General features: G+C 45.4%; 1 protein-coding gene across 1 annotated transcript in view; it reads left to right on the top strand.

Moving 5' to 3' along the window:
• Positions 1-15,363, top strand: part of LOC137384304 (androgen-dependent TFPI-regulating protein-like) — a 170,020-nt gene that overhangs the window by 75,678 nt on the left and 78,979 nt on the right. The window contains exon 3 of the mRNA XM_068058154.1: positions 4,561-4,662. Coding sequence (XP_067914255.1) covers positions 4,561-4,662 — 102 coding nt within the window. The remainder of the gene's footprint in view (positions 1-4,560; positions 4,663-15,363) is intronic.

Below are 15,363 nucleotides of genomic sequence, written 5' to 3'. Positions count from 1 at the left end.
TCTCAGACAGCGCATTCCAGACCTTAACTACTTGTTGCGTGAAAAAGTTTTTTCATGTCACTTTTCCTTCACTTACCCCTCTCGTTCTCGATCCCTTCGCGAGTGGGAACAGTTTCTCCCTATCTACTCTGTCCAGACCCTTCATGATTTTGAATACCTCTATCAAATCACCTCTCAGCTTTCTCTTCTCCAAGGAAAAGAGTCCCAACTTCTCCAATCTATCTTCATCACTGGTTTTTCATCCCTGGAACCATTTTCATGAATCTTTTCTGCACTCTCTCCAACATCCTCACATCTTTCCTAAAGTGCGGAGCCCAGAACTGGACACAATACTCCAGCTGAGGCTGAACTAGTATCTTAAAAGCAAAATACTGCGAATGCTGGAAATCTGAAATAAAAACAAGAAATGCTGGAACCACTCAGCAGGTCTGGCAGCATCTGTGGAAAGAGAAGCAGAGTTAATGTTTCGGGTCAGTGACCCTTCTTCGGAACTAGCAAATATTAGAAATGTCAAAGGTTATAAGCAAGTGAGCTGGGGGTGGGGCATGAGATAACAAAGGAGAAGGTGTAGATTGGACAAGGCCACATAGCTGACCAAGAAGTCATGGAGCAAAGGCAAACAATATGTGAATGGTGTGTTGAGAGACAAAGCATTAGTACAGATAGGGTGTCAATGAACTGAAGATTGAGCAGCAGCAAGTACAAATATGAAAAAAAGTGGGTAAACAAACTGAACAAACTACAATGAAATGAAATAAACAGGAGAAAGAAAATTGTAAAAAATGTAAAAAAGAAAAATAACAAAAAAAAAGTAAAATGGGGGGCCCGTCGTGCTCTGAAATTATTGAACTCAATGTTCAATCCGGCAGGCTGTAGTGTGCCTAATCGGAAAATGAGGTGCTGTTCCTCGAGCTTGCTTTGATGTTCAGTGGAACACTGCAGCAAGCCCAGGATAGAGATGTGAGCATGAGAGCAGGGGGGAGTGTTGAAATCGCAAGTAACCGGAAGCTCAGGGTCCTGCATGCGGAGTGAGCGGAGGTGTTCCGCAAAGCGGTCACCCAGTCTGCGTTTGGTCTCCCCAATGTAGAGGAGACCACATTGTGAGCAGCGACTACATTGAAAGAAGTACAAGTAAATCGCTGCTTCACCTGAAAGGAGTGTTTGGGGCCTGGGATAGTGAGGAGAGAGGAGGTAAATGGGCAGGTATTACACCTCCTGCGATTGTAGGGGAAGGTGCCATGGGACGGGGACGAGGTGGTGGGGTTAATGGAGGAATGGACCAGGGTGTCGCGGAGGGAACGATCCCTTCAGAATGCTGACAGGGGAAGGGAGGGGAAGATGCGTTTGGTAGTGGCATCACGCTGGAGGTGGCGGAAATGGCGGAGGATGATCCTTTGGATATGGAGGCTGATGGGGTGGAAAGGGAGGACAAGGGGAACCCTGTCACGGTTCTGGGAGGGAGAGGAAGGGGTGAGGGTAGAGGTGCGGGAAATGGGCCGGACACGGTTGAGGGCCCTGTCAACAACAGGTGGGGGGGGGGGGGACTTTTTTTTTGGTTCTTTTTTCTTTTTTACATTTTTACAATTTTTTTTCCTCCTGTTTATTTCATTTCATTGTAGTTTGTTCAGTTTGCTTTCCCACTGTCTTTTTGCATGTTTGTACTTGCTGCTGCTCAATCTTCAGTTCGTTAACACCCTATCTGTACTAATGCTTTGTCTTTCAACACACCAGTAACATATTGTTTGCCTTTGCTCCATGACGTCTTGGTCAGCTATGTGGCCTTGTCCAATCTCCACCTTCTCCTTCGTTATCTCTTGCCCCACCCCCAGCTCACTTGCTTATAACCTTTGACATTTCCAATATTTGCTAGTTCCAAAGAAGGGTCACTGACCCGAAACGTTAACTCTGCTTCTCTTTCCACAGATGCTGCCAGACCTGCTGAGTGGTTCCAGCATTTCTTATGAACTAGTATCTTATATAAGTTCAACATAACCTCCTTGCTCTTGTACTGTATGCCCCTATTAATAAAGGCCAGGATATTGTATGCTTTATTAACCACTCTCTCAACCTGTCCTTCCGCCTTCAATGACCTATGCACATATACACCCAGGTCCCTCTGCTCCTGCACCCCCTTTAGAATTGTACTCTTTATTTTATATTGCCTCTCCTTGTTCTTCCTACCAAAATGAACCACCTCACATTTCTCTGCATTGAACTTCCTCTGCCACTTATCTGCCCATTCTACCAACTTATCTATGTCTTTTTGCAGTTGTACATCATCCTCCTCGCAGTTCACAATGTTTCCAAGTTTTATAGAGTCATAGAGTCGTACAGCATAGAAACAGGCCCTTCGGCCACCACGTCCATGCCGACCATAATGCCTATCTATACTAATCCCACCTGCCTGCATTAATTCCATATCCCTCTATGCCTGTCTCATTCAAGTACCTGTCCAGATGCCTCTTAAATGTCGCTACTGTTGCTGCCTCCACCACCTCCTCTGGCAGCTCATTCCAGATAGCCACTATTCTTTGTGTGAAAAATTTATCCCTTTGATCTCCTTTAAACCTCCTCCCTCTCACCTTAAATCTATGCCCTCTTTTCGTCAAGTTTTAGTGGCGAGGCGAAGAGACTTAGCAGTTGGCAGGAAAAAAGACAGAAGCTCAAGGGGAGAGCCAACTGTGTAACAGCCCCAACAACCAGTTTTATTTGCAGCACCTGTGGAAGAGCCTGTCACTCTAGAATTGGCCTTTATAGCCACTCCAGGCGCTGCTTCACAAACCACTGACCACTTCCAGGTGCTTACCCATTGTCACTCGAGACAAGGAGCCCAAAGAAGAAGAAGAGTTTCAGTCACCCCTACCATGGGAAACAGACTCTGGCTATCTACCCTATCTATGCCTCTCATAATTTTATATACCTCTATTATGTCCCCTCTCAGCCTCCTTCACTCCAGGGAAAACAGACCCTGCCTATCCAATCTCTCTTTATAGCTCAAGCCCTCCAAACCAGGCAACATCCTTGTGAATCTTTTCTGCACCCTCTGGAGCTTAACCACATCTTTCCTGTAGTGCAGCGACCAGAACTGCACACAGAACTCCAAATGCGGCCTAACCAACGTTATGTACAACTGTACCATGACATCCCATATCTTGTACTCAATGCCTCGGCCGATGAAGGCAAGCATGCCATACGCCATCTTCACTATCCTAACTACCTGTGTTGCCACTTTCAGGGAACTATGTACTTGCACCCCAAGGTCTCTCTGCTCAAGAACACTCCCCAGGGCCCTGCCATTCACTGTATATGTCCTGCCCTGGTTTAACTTCCCAACGTGCATCACTTCACACTTGTCTGCGTTAAATTCCATTAGCCAATCCCTTGCCCACTTTCCCAGTTGATCTGTATCTTGTTGTAACCTTAGACAACCTTCTTCACTGTCCACTATACCACCAATTTTGGTGTCATCTGCAAACTTTGAAATTGTGTCCTGTACACCAAGGTCTAGGTCATTAATATATATCAGGAAAAGCAAGGGTCCCAAAACTGACCCCTGGGGAACTCCACTACAAACCTTCCTCCAGCACAAAAAAATACATTAACCACTATTCTTTGTTTCCTGTCACTCAGTCAATTCCGTATCCATGTTGCTAACATCCCTTTTATTCCATGAGCTATAACTTAGCTCACAAGTCTGTTGTGTGGCACTGCATCAAATGCCTTTTGAAAGGCCATGTACACCACCATCAGCAGCATTGTCTTCATCAACCCTCTCTGTTACCTCCTCAAAAATCTCCAGCAATTTAGTCAAACATGATTTTCCCTTAAGAAATCGATTCTGGCTCTCTTTTAATTAACCCAAATTTATCCATAAGGTTATTAATTTTGTCCTGAATTATTCTTTCCAGAAATTTTCCCACCAATGAAGTTAAACTGATTGGCCAGTAGTTGCTGGGCTTATCTTTACACCTTTTTTGAACAAGGGTGTAACGTTTGCAATTCTCCAGTCCTCTGGCACCATCTCTGGGTCTAAGAAAGACTGAAAAATTATGACCAGTGCCTCCACGATTTCCACCCACACTTCCCTCAGTATCCTTGGATGCATCTCATGCCGTCCTGGTGCTTTATCCACTTTAAGTACTGACAGCCTATCTAATACGTCCTCCTTATCACTTTTAAACTCTTCTAGTGTTCGCATTACCTCCTCTTTCACCATTGCCTGTGTTGCATCTTCATCCTTGGTAAAGACAGATGCAAAGTATTCATTTAATACCTCAGCTATGCCCTCTGCCTCCATGCGTAAATCCCCTTTATAGTCCCTAATTGGTCCAACTCCTCCTTTTACCACCCTTTTACTATTTATATGTCTGTAGAAAACTTTGGGATTCCCGTTAATGTTATCTGCCAGTCTCTTTTCATGCTCTCTCTTTGCTTCTCTTATTTGCTTTTTCACTTCCCCTTACAATTTCAAACCAATGGCATCTAGTTCATTTGAATTTATATTAGAAAGTATTGTAACTCCTATCCTGATTTCTTAATTTTTATTGTGACCTTTTTCAGTTCGTTGTCACATCCTTTTGGCTTTTGTTCACGTATGACAGAGCATTGGTGTATCCTGAAGATCTTGATGAATTCATTCCTTTATGGCTGAACCATGCTGTGGTAAGTGTGAACAGTTTAACATGGAGAAACTGAGCTGCAATCAGAAAGTGATTGCCTTAGTTAAAGATCAATAAGTATTTGAGTGTGCTGTTATCGAAGACGGTCAATAGAATATTAAACATTTATTTCTATGTTTTTTTTACTGTAAACAAGTGATGAATTTTATGAATCCATGTGTTTAAATCTTACATAATAAAAACAGAAAATGCTGGAAATACTCAGCAGGTCTGGTAGCATCTGCGGAGAGAGAAACAGAGTTTATGTTCAGGTTCAAAAACAAGAAATGCTGGAATCACTCAGCAGGTCTGGCAGCATCTTGGAAAGAGAAGCAGAGTTAACGTTTCGGGTCAGTGACCCTTCTTCGGAACTTTGTTTCAGATTTCCAGCATCCGCAGTATTTTGCTTTTATTTATGTTCAGGTTGATGACCTTTCATCAGAACTGGGAAAATTAGAAATATAATAGGTTTTCAGCAAGTGAAAGGCGCAGGGTGGGAAAAAGAACCAAAGGGAAGGTCTGTGACAGGCTGGGCAGGAGAGATTTAATGGCAAATGCGGAAAAGCCCCTGGGAAGGACAGCATTACCCCTGAAATAATCAAGAGTGCCAAGCCTGCTATACTCTCAGCACTACATGAACTGCTATGCCTGTGCTGGGACGAAGGAGCAGTACCTCAGGACATGCGCGATGCCAATATCATCACCCTCGATAAAAACAAAGGTGACCGAGGTGACTGCAACAACTACCGTGGAATCTCCCTGCTCAGCATAGTGGGGAAAGTCTTTGCTCGAGTCGCTCTAAACACGCTCCAGAAGCTGGCCGAGCGCATCTACCCTGAGGCATAGTGTGGCTTTCGCGTAGAGAGCTCGACCGTTGACATGCTGTTCTCCCTTCATCAGATACAGGAGAAATGCCGCGAACAACAGATGCCCCTCTACATTGCTTTCATTGATCTCACCAAAGCCTTTGACCTCGTCAGCAGACGTGGTCTCTTCAGACTACTAGAAAAGATTGGATGCCCACCAAAGCTAAGTATCATCACCTCATTCCAACACAATATGAAAGGCACAATTCAACATGGTGGCTCCTCATCAGACCCCTTTCCTATCCTGAGTGGCGTGAAACAGGGCTGTGTTCTCGCACCCACACTTTTTGGGATTTTCTTCTCCCTACTGCTTTCACATGCGTTCAAGTCCTCGGAAGAAGGAATTTTCCTCCACAAGATCAGGGGGCAGCTTGTTCAACCTTGCCCGTCTAAGAGCGAAGTCCAAAGTACGGAAAGTCCTCATCAGGGAACTCCTCTTTGCTGACGATGCTGCTTTAACATCTCACACTGAAGAGTGCCTGCAGAGTCTCATCGACAGGTTTGCGGCTGCCTGCAATGAATTTGGCCTAACCATCAGCCTCAAGAAAACGAACATCATGGGGCAGGACGTCAGAAATGCTCCATCCATCAATATTGGCGACCACGCTCTGGAAGTGGTTCAAGAGTTCACCTACCTAGGCTCAACTATCACCAGTAACCTGTCTCTAGATGCAGAAATCAACAAGCGCATGGGAAAGGCTTCCACTGCTATGTCCAGACTGGCCAAGAGAGTGTGGGAAAATGGTGCACTGACATGGAACACAAAAGTCCGAGTGTATCAAGCCTGTGTCCTCAGTACCTTGCTCTATGGCAGCGAAGCCTGGACAACGTATGTCAGCCAAGAGCGACGTCTCAGTTCATTCCATCTTCGCTGCCTCCAGAGAATACTTGGCATCAGGTGGCAGGACCGTATCTCCACCACAGAAGTCCTCGAGGTGGCCAACATCTCCAGCTTATACACACTACTGAGTCAGCGGCGCTTGAGATGGCTTGGCCATGTGAGCCGCATGGAAGATGGCAGGATCCCCAAAGACACATTGTACAGCGAGCTCGCCACTAGTATCAGACCCACCGGCCGTCCATGTCTCCGCTTTAAAGCCGTCTGCAAACGTGACATGAAATCCTGTGACATTGATCACAAGTCGTGGGAGTCAGTTGCCAGCGTCGAAGAGACCTAGCAGTTGGCAGGAAAAAAGACAGAGGCGCAAGGGAAGAGCCAAGTGTGTAACAGCCCCGACAATCAAATTTTTCTGCAGCACCTGTGGAAGAGCCTGTCACTCTAGAATTGGCCTTTATAGCCACTCCAGGTGCTGCACCACACACCACTGACCACCTCCAGGTGCTTACCCATTGTCTCTCGAGATAAGGAGGCCAAAGACTAATAAAAACAGAAAATGCTGGAAATACTCAGCATGTCTGGTAGCATCTGTGGAGAGAGAAACAGAGTTTATGTTCAGGTTGATGACCTTTCATCAGAACTGAGAAAATTAGAAATATAATAGGTTTTAAGCAAGTGAAAGGAGCAGGGTGGGAAAAAGAACCAAAGGGAAGGTCTGTGACAGGCTGGGCAGGAGAGATTTAATGGCAAATACATTGATGGATCAAGGCCAAAGAGAGTAGTAATGGGACAAGTGAAGAAACAAAAGATATGTCTAGAGGAGGTGTGAATGGTAGAATCATGAATAGCTGCCATCCAAAAGAAAAACCAAGGAAAGAAACAGAGGAAAGCCAAAACTAACAAAGAAAACGGAAACAAAATGGGTTACAATCTGAAATTGTTGAACTCAGTGTTGAGTCTGGAAGGCTGTAAAATGCCGAATTGAAAGTTGAGGTGCTGTTCCTTGAGCTTGAGTTGAGCTTTGTTGGAACACAGCAGGAGGCCGAGGTCAGCGTGCGAGCAAGATGGAGAATTAAAATGACAGGTGGCTCGAAGCTCAGGGTCATTCCTGTGGACTGAAGTGTTCCACAAAGCAGTTACTCAATCTGCATTTAATCTCCCAAATGTAGAAGAAAAAACATTGTGAGCAGCGAATACAGTATACTAAATTGAAAGAAGTGCAGGTAAATCACCTGGAAGGAGTATTTGGGGCGTTGGATGGTGAAAAGGAAAGAGGTAAAAGGGCAGGTGTTGCACCTCCTGCGTTTGCCTGGAAAGGTTCTGTGGGAAGGGGGTGATTGAGGAGTGGACCAGAGTATCATAGAGCGAATTGTCCCTTTGGGATGCTGGGAAGAGAGAGGAAGATGTATTTGGTGGTGGCATCATGCTGGACATAATGGAACTGGCAGTGGATGAACCATTGAATATGGCGAGTAGTGGGTGAGGACAAGGGAACCGTATTGAGGTTATGAGAGGGAGGGAAAGGGGTGAGAGCAGATGTGCGTGAAATGGAATGGACACGATTGAGGGCCCTGCCGACCAAATCTTTAAATCCTATTTTGGAATGATAATTTCAGTAATGATTTCTTTTTGTTAAAAATTACCAAAGGAGTTTATACTGTAATTGGGTAAACTGTCTGAACTGGTTTAGTTTTAGACAGGTCGATTTAAAAATGTCATTTAGTGACTTCATCTCAAGTGTCAGTCTTGGTTCAGTGGTAACATACTAGTTTCTGAGTCAGAAGATTGTGTGTTCAAGCCCTACTTCAAAGACTTGAGCACATAACCTAGGCTTATATTTCAGTGCTGCAGAGGGAGTGCTGCATTGTTGAAGATGCTGGGCTAGAAATTCATCTGTTCTGACTTTGGGTGTGGGAGCTGCAATCCACGACTTGCCCGCCTGTTCAGATCAAGGTGTGTATGACACATAATTAATGTACTCACCTCATCTGAATGATTGTGGTGCCAGTTGGTGCACTTCCAATGTTGCTCCCTCTTTCTCAATACTGCCATGAGCTCTGCACACAGCAGGAGGCTCCAGCAGCATTGCTGCAGACAGGCAGCCTGCTCTTTCTGAAAGGCAGGCTGCCCCTTAAAAGGAAGCTGCACAAAAAAGATTGCTGCAATGCAAATTCTTGGAAACTGAACACCAGGGCAGACAGCGGAATCCAGACTGGCGAAGGGGGTGCTGGAGGCATTAGTGGTGCAGATGGACAGGAGGAGAAATGGCATGGCCCTGCACGGAGCCAGGAGACCCTCAAGGACCACCCTCAGAAGGGAGTGGGAGCAGGTGGCTCGGAAGATCAAATCTCAGAGTCTGGATCCGAGGACCCAGCAGCAATGCCACAAGAGGCCAACTCACCTCATACAGGTGGTCAATGTCAATGAATATACCTTCATATGACATTTGCTACCCACCACATGACCAGCCTCTCAGGCTGCTCAATGCAGCCCCATCACCCACCTAGCAGCACTCCCTGGCACTCAGGACTCAGGCCTAAAATCTTCGTTTCTTGGGCCATATTGTGAGTGGTAAGGGCATAATGGCAGACCCGTAAAAGATGAGAGCCATTAGTGAATTTTCAATTCCAATTTCAGTCCAACATCTCCAAATATTCCTCGGAATGGTGAACCAGTTGGCAAAATTTTTACCCAATTTGGCGCAGGTAACAGAATCATTAAGACAACTTTTGACGAAAGATCAAGCCTGGTGTTGGAACATGCATCAAGAGCAGGTATTTTGAAGAAGTAAGGTGATGCTAGTTTTACCAGAGATATTAGCACATTACAACCTTTACTTTCCAACTATAATTGCAGCAGATACCTCATCTATAGGGTTGGGGGCAGTCCTCTTTCAACAACAGCCAAATGGATGTCGAAGACCAATCAATTATCCATCTAGAGCTTTGTTCGAGACAGAGACAAGGTATGCTATCATTGAAAAAGAAGCACTCGCAGTCACGTGGGCTTGCAAGAGATTTTTAGATTACATTATTAGCCTGAAAGTAGTTATTGAGCCACACCACAAACTCTTGGTTTCCTTACTGGAGGAGAAGGAAATTGCAAGGATGCCTCTGAGAGGTCAGAGATTCCGATTGAGGTTGATGCGATATACCTAAGAGATGTTATCTGTATAAGGGAAGATGTAAACTTCTGCAGATGCTTTGTCGAAAGCAACCGTTGACCATCCTACACAACAGGATGTTAGCTTTGTTAAAGAGATAGAATCATATTCACAGTACACAGAGTCACAATGACCAGCAAGTACATTGAAACTTCAAGAAATTCATCACGCTCAAATGCGGGATGAGGAATGCCAGTATTGTACAAAAGATTGGCCACAGGAATGTCCTAGTGGGAAAGTAATGAAAATGTTCTTTTAATTCAAGAGACACTTCACAATCAAAGACGATTTGCTGGTGTATAACGACAGACTGGTCAGCCTGATTTCTCTTCAATCAGATAGCTTGGCAAAGATTCATCAAGGCCATTTGGGAATTACAAAATTCAGAGCATGAGCTCAATCATCTGTTTGGTGACCAGGAATATCTAAAGACATCGAGGATATGATCTTGAATTATCAGAGAAGTCATAGAGTCATAGAGTTATACAGCACAGAAACAGGCCCTTTGGCCCATTGTGTCTGTGCCGGTCCTCAAGCACCCAACTATTCTAATCCCATTTTCCAGCACTTGGTCTGTAGCCTTGTATGCTATAGCTTTTCAAGTGCTCATCTAAATACTTCTTAAATGTTGTGAGGGTTCCTGCCTCTACCCCCTCTTCAGGCAGTGTGTTCCAGATTCCAACCACCCTCTGGGTAAAAGTTTTTTTACTCAAATCCCTTCTAAACCTCCTGCCCCTTACCTTAAATCTATGCCCCCTGGTTATTGACCCCTCCGTTAATGGAAAAAGTTCCTTCCTATCTAACCTATCAATGCCCCTCATAATTTTGTACACCTCAATCAGGTCCCTCCTCAGCCTTCTCTGCTCTAAGGAAAACAATCCTCACCTTTTCACTCTCCATAGCTGAAATGTTCCAGCCCAGGCAACATCCTGGTGAATCTCCTCTGCACCCCCTCCAGTGCAATCACATCCTTCCTATAGTGTGGTGCCCAGAACTGTACACAGTTCTCCAGCTGTGGCCTAACTAGCGTTTTGTACAGCTCCATCATAACCTCCCTGCTCTTCTATTCTATGCCTCAGCTAATAAAGGCAAGTATTGCATATGCCTTCCTAACCACCTTATCTATCTGTGCTGCTGTCTTCAGTCTCTGACACAACCTCATCATGCGTTGCAAAAATCTCCTGTGATATGTGGTATCTCCTGTGAAGCTCTAATAACAGATTCTGTTATGGACAAGTACACCAAGGTCCCTCTGACCCTCTGTACTTCCTAGGGTCCTACCATCCATTGTATATTCCCTTGTCTTGTTAGTCCTTCCAAATGCATCACCTCACACTTCTCAGGATTAAATTCAATTTTCCACTACTCTGCCCATCTTACCAGCCCATCTTATTGTCCTGTAATCTAAGGCTCTCCTCCTCACTCTTTACGACACCACCAATTTTCGTGTGGTACATAGACCAGAACAGAGGGAACCTCTGATTACAAAATAATTTCTGACTAGACCATGGGAACGTCTAGGAATGGATTTATATGTACAATGGGAAATCTTACATTCTCGTGATCGATTATTTTTCATGATGGATTGAAGTGAAAAGATTGTACTCAACTGCAACAGAATCTGTTATTAGAGCTTCACAGGAGATTTTTGCAACGCATGACGAGCTTGTGTCAGACAACAGACCACAGTTTGCAAATAAATATTTCACACAATTTGTGAGGAAGTGGGGATTTGATCATCTCACAAGTTCCCCTCTTTACTCTGAAGTGAACAGTGAAACAGAGAGAGGAGTAGGAACTATTAAATCATTGTTGAAGATGAATGAGAATCTTTCAACTGAATTATTGATATATTCCATTGTTATGTGGACTTTCACCTTCAGAGCTGTTGATGGGAAGGAAGCTAAAGACTCAACTTCCTATTCTACCCAGGAAGGTACTTCTGGGGATAGACGTACAAGACTGCAAAAAAGTTCAAGACAAAGAAATGTCTTACAGGTATCAACAAGCTCACAATTATAATAAGCAATTTTAGTACCAGAAAACTGCCAGGATTAAAAGATGGTGAGAAGGTACGGATACAAGATCTGGGACGTGAAGGTCCAGTGATCCAGAGAGATGAATTTTATCCAAGATCTTACATAGTACACACTTCCAAGGGTACTGTATGCCAAAATAGGAGAAACTTTATCCCTGTACCTCAAAAACAACAAACAGTCATATATCAGGAGGAACCGGATGATGAACAACAAACCCAGAGACAACAGGATATGACAAACATTGGTAAAGACCATCCAAGTTGTCAAGCAAAACTTCCAAGAAAGACTACTGATCTTCCGAGTCCGACAAGAACACAATCAGGGAGAATCGTGAAGTCTCCTGATAGACTGAATCTGTGCTGTCAGAGACTTGGGAGGAGATGGAGTACTATGCAAAGTCAAAATGAATGTATATATAGAAAAATATATAAATACTAAGACTTGGGGGAGATGTAGTATAAGGGTCTGAAAGGGTTAATGTTTGAGACAGTGAGAGTAACCCCGCCCACTAGTGATGACATGGTAATAGTCACATGGGCAGTAGGCTTGGAAGAAGCTAGAAGCACCATGAGAAGTGCTCGCTACAGATTCGAGTGTAAATGAAATGTAAATATAAATAGAGTTGATGTTCAGCCATCCAGAGACTCTGAGACCTTTATGAAGAGCACTATAACTATGCTACCAACAGCATACAACATAATGACAGCAATATACAACATCACATACCTCCAGCTATTCAGCTATGGCTACACTATTACTGACATTCAGCCCTCTGGCTGACATACAATGGAAGGGAGCAGAGGAGAGCTGGCAGAGGCCTGCATCTCCTGACCCCTATAGAGGAGATGCTTCTCTGCATCATGATGCTGCCTCTGATGGGGCCTGAAGCATCTGACGACACTAATAATATTGAGCATGATGGCATGTTCCTGTCTTTAGCCCCCTTCTGAACTCCCAGCGCACCCTCATCCTGCTGTCTGTCATGATGAGCAAGCTGCAGGTAGTGTAACAGTGGTCATCCTGCTTCCCACCTCACACCAGCCTTCCCCTTTTGATTTTCTGCTTTCCGACACCCAAGAACTGCCACCTGCTCAGCCACAGGAGCCCCATGAGGTGAAAAGAGAGCAATAGCACAGCACTCATGAAATGGCCCCTTGATCTGACATGCACAGCCTGCTCCATCTCTCTGTCATGCTGCAGACCCAGAGGTAACTGTTGCAGCCTTTGTGTGGACAGGTTACCTACTCCTCTGCCATCCCTGAGAGGAAGGGGTAGCAATCTTTGGCAAATGCAGGAACTCACCAAAACACCTCCAAAAACGCTCTGGCATACTTTCAGAGACTTTCCAATAGAAAAATTTCCAAAAATTTAAGTTGCTGCCAAGTTGGGTGCCTGGTCCTTTAAATAAAGCTCCTGCTAGGCCCCTCTTGCTGCTTCACATTTCTTTTTCAAGAGTAGACAATGCAGGTGTTGCCAGGAACTGCGTTGTCCAAATTTGGGATCCTGGTTTCACATCAGCCGGTTAGGCTGTGTGACATCAACATATCGGCAATTCAATATGTTTGGGTGCATGCAGGGGTGGTTGGCAGCCCTTGGGGGGGGGGCGGCGGGGGGGGGGTGGGGTAGTGGGGTTGGCATGGGTGTGTGCAGGAAGAGTGATCATTGCATGTACTTCTGTCATTGGTCCACTGGTACAAACTATGTGCCCCTTGCGTTAATAAGAGCATCCCGGCATCCCGGACAGTCAACATAAGCAGCTGCTGCTGCATTGCACTCATAACCTTCCTCCTCCTTCTTCTGCCTCCTCCTCAGAATTGTACAGAGGATCTGAGATTTGCACTGTGTTCCACCTGCAGGCAGGTCTACATGCATGCTAAATAGTGGAAGTAGCATGCTATAGACAGAGCTAAATAATATCACAAGCAACCAATCAAGTCAAAATTCTAGTCTTGCCACATCCACTCGTGAATGATGGTGAACAATTAACATCTCAAAGGGTTGTAAATGTTTGCCATTCTCTACCCCAAAGAGCTCAGTTTTTGATAGCGATCGATAGATTTTTGGATTCAAAGGGAAGTAAGAGATATGGGGATGGTGCAGGAAAGTGGAGTCGAGGTAGCGATCAGCCATAATCTTGTTGAATGGTGGATCAGGCTTGAAGGGCTGAATGGCCTATTCCTGTTCTTATATTCTTATCTGATAGAAGAATAGGATATTAAACCACGGCACTTGCCATGCCAGCTAGAACAACATTGGTTATTTAACTGCCAGGTAGCAGAATCAGATGAATAAAAGCAGCAGTTGGACCAGGAAAGAAAATGGCAAACAATTTTCAAAGATCATCCCAGCGGCTGGAATGTATTGGTTAATGCTCCAGTCATTGGGTTAGGTTATGCTGGTGCAGAATTGGTGCAACAGGAAATTGGATGGGAGTTCATTTCACTGGATTACTTAACAATCTCTCAATGTGGCAATTTCTGGCTAGCTCGTTAATATGATACTAATTAGTCCTCAATCATCTTGCCAGGAAAAAGCTGCACGCACTGCTTATCGATTTAAAATGGGCGATAAAGGCCAATGATGCTTCAAGAAGTAAGCACTTAAAACCACATTTTTTATTACTGTGATTTAAATTTTGTGTTTTACTTTTTTGGAAAAGGCAAGATGTGATTTGGACCTGAGCTAGACAGCATGCATCCACCCGAACCCACACACACCTACCTGGGAATGTCCTACATTGGAATCTGATAACATTAATTGTAGCGACACAGTGGGCTGAATGGAGTGGCACTGGTGGGGCTCCCGGCACCAGGCTGGAAAGGTGTGGGAGTTCCGCCTCGGCCATTCGGAGCTACACCCCTCACAGCGCGATTCTACAGCTCCAGACCAATTAACAGCCTGGCACCGGGATCCCTGTCCCTTTAAAGATGGGGATCCGCATCCAAGAGCTGCCGGTCAATTACAGGGCCAGCAGCTCAGTAGTATCGGCAGCAACATCGGGAGCAGTGCCCACTGCTGGTACTGCGCTAGGCCTTGGACCCAGGCCCAGTGCTGGAGTCCGACACCTGAGATAGGTGAGGCAAAGTCTCTGGGGCCAGTCCACAGGCCCCGGCGATGGTGGGGAGGGTAGGCATTGAGTACAGGGGGAGGGGTTCCAGGAGGTGGGTTGTTTGCTGGCGGGGCCCACATGGACCACAGATTGCTCACAGAGGAGGGCCTCCCCACCTCAAGCCAGCAGGGGGGGGTCGCCCTATTTTACTGGGCAACCTCCCCGTGCAGCTGAGGCTCCCAGTGATGGTGGGAAGAGGCCCTTAAGTCACTAATAATAGGCCTCTTATGGGTCTCAATTGGCCTCTGGTCAGGAAGGCCTTCATCGGCCTATCCCGCCCCCAATTAAATTGTGGTGCGATGGGAAGGTGATGGGCCCTCCACCCCCCCACCACCCATTGCAATTGTATGGGCCCTCCCTGCCTCCTATGAGCCAGTGAGTCTAGTTCTGCACTGGTAGCAGTGAAGTGACAAAGTTCCCCTGTAGTGATACCAAGTTACCCATCTGTATCCCAGTGTCTGTGAGCAAATAAGCTGACAATCATTTCAGTCTCAAGTTCCAGTTAGGAAGTATGCTCTGCTGCAGCTCTACATGTATGTGAAGCTGTGAGACATGGTATTGGTGTCTGAATGTGTGCACTCAATGTGCAGTGTGACACGTATACTTTCCTCAGGCTGATTAATGTCTTTCTTATCACAGTATCCGCCTTTTACAGCACCTCCTCCCATGTAGTCTGCAATGCTCTTCACC

The sequence above is a fragment of the Heterodontus francisci genome, chromosome 2 (genome assembly GCF_036365525.1).
Source record: "Heterodontus francisci isolate sHetFra1 chromosome 2, sHetFra1.hap1, whole genome shotgun sequence".
NCBI lineage: Eukaryota > Metazoa > Chordata > Chondrichthyes > Heterodontiformes > Heterodontidae > Heterodontus > Heterodontus francisci.
The sequence above is the reverse complement of the archived record's forward strand: the minus strand, read 5'-3'. Positions and strand labels throughout refer to the sequence as shown.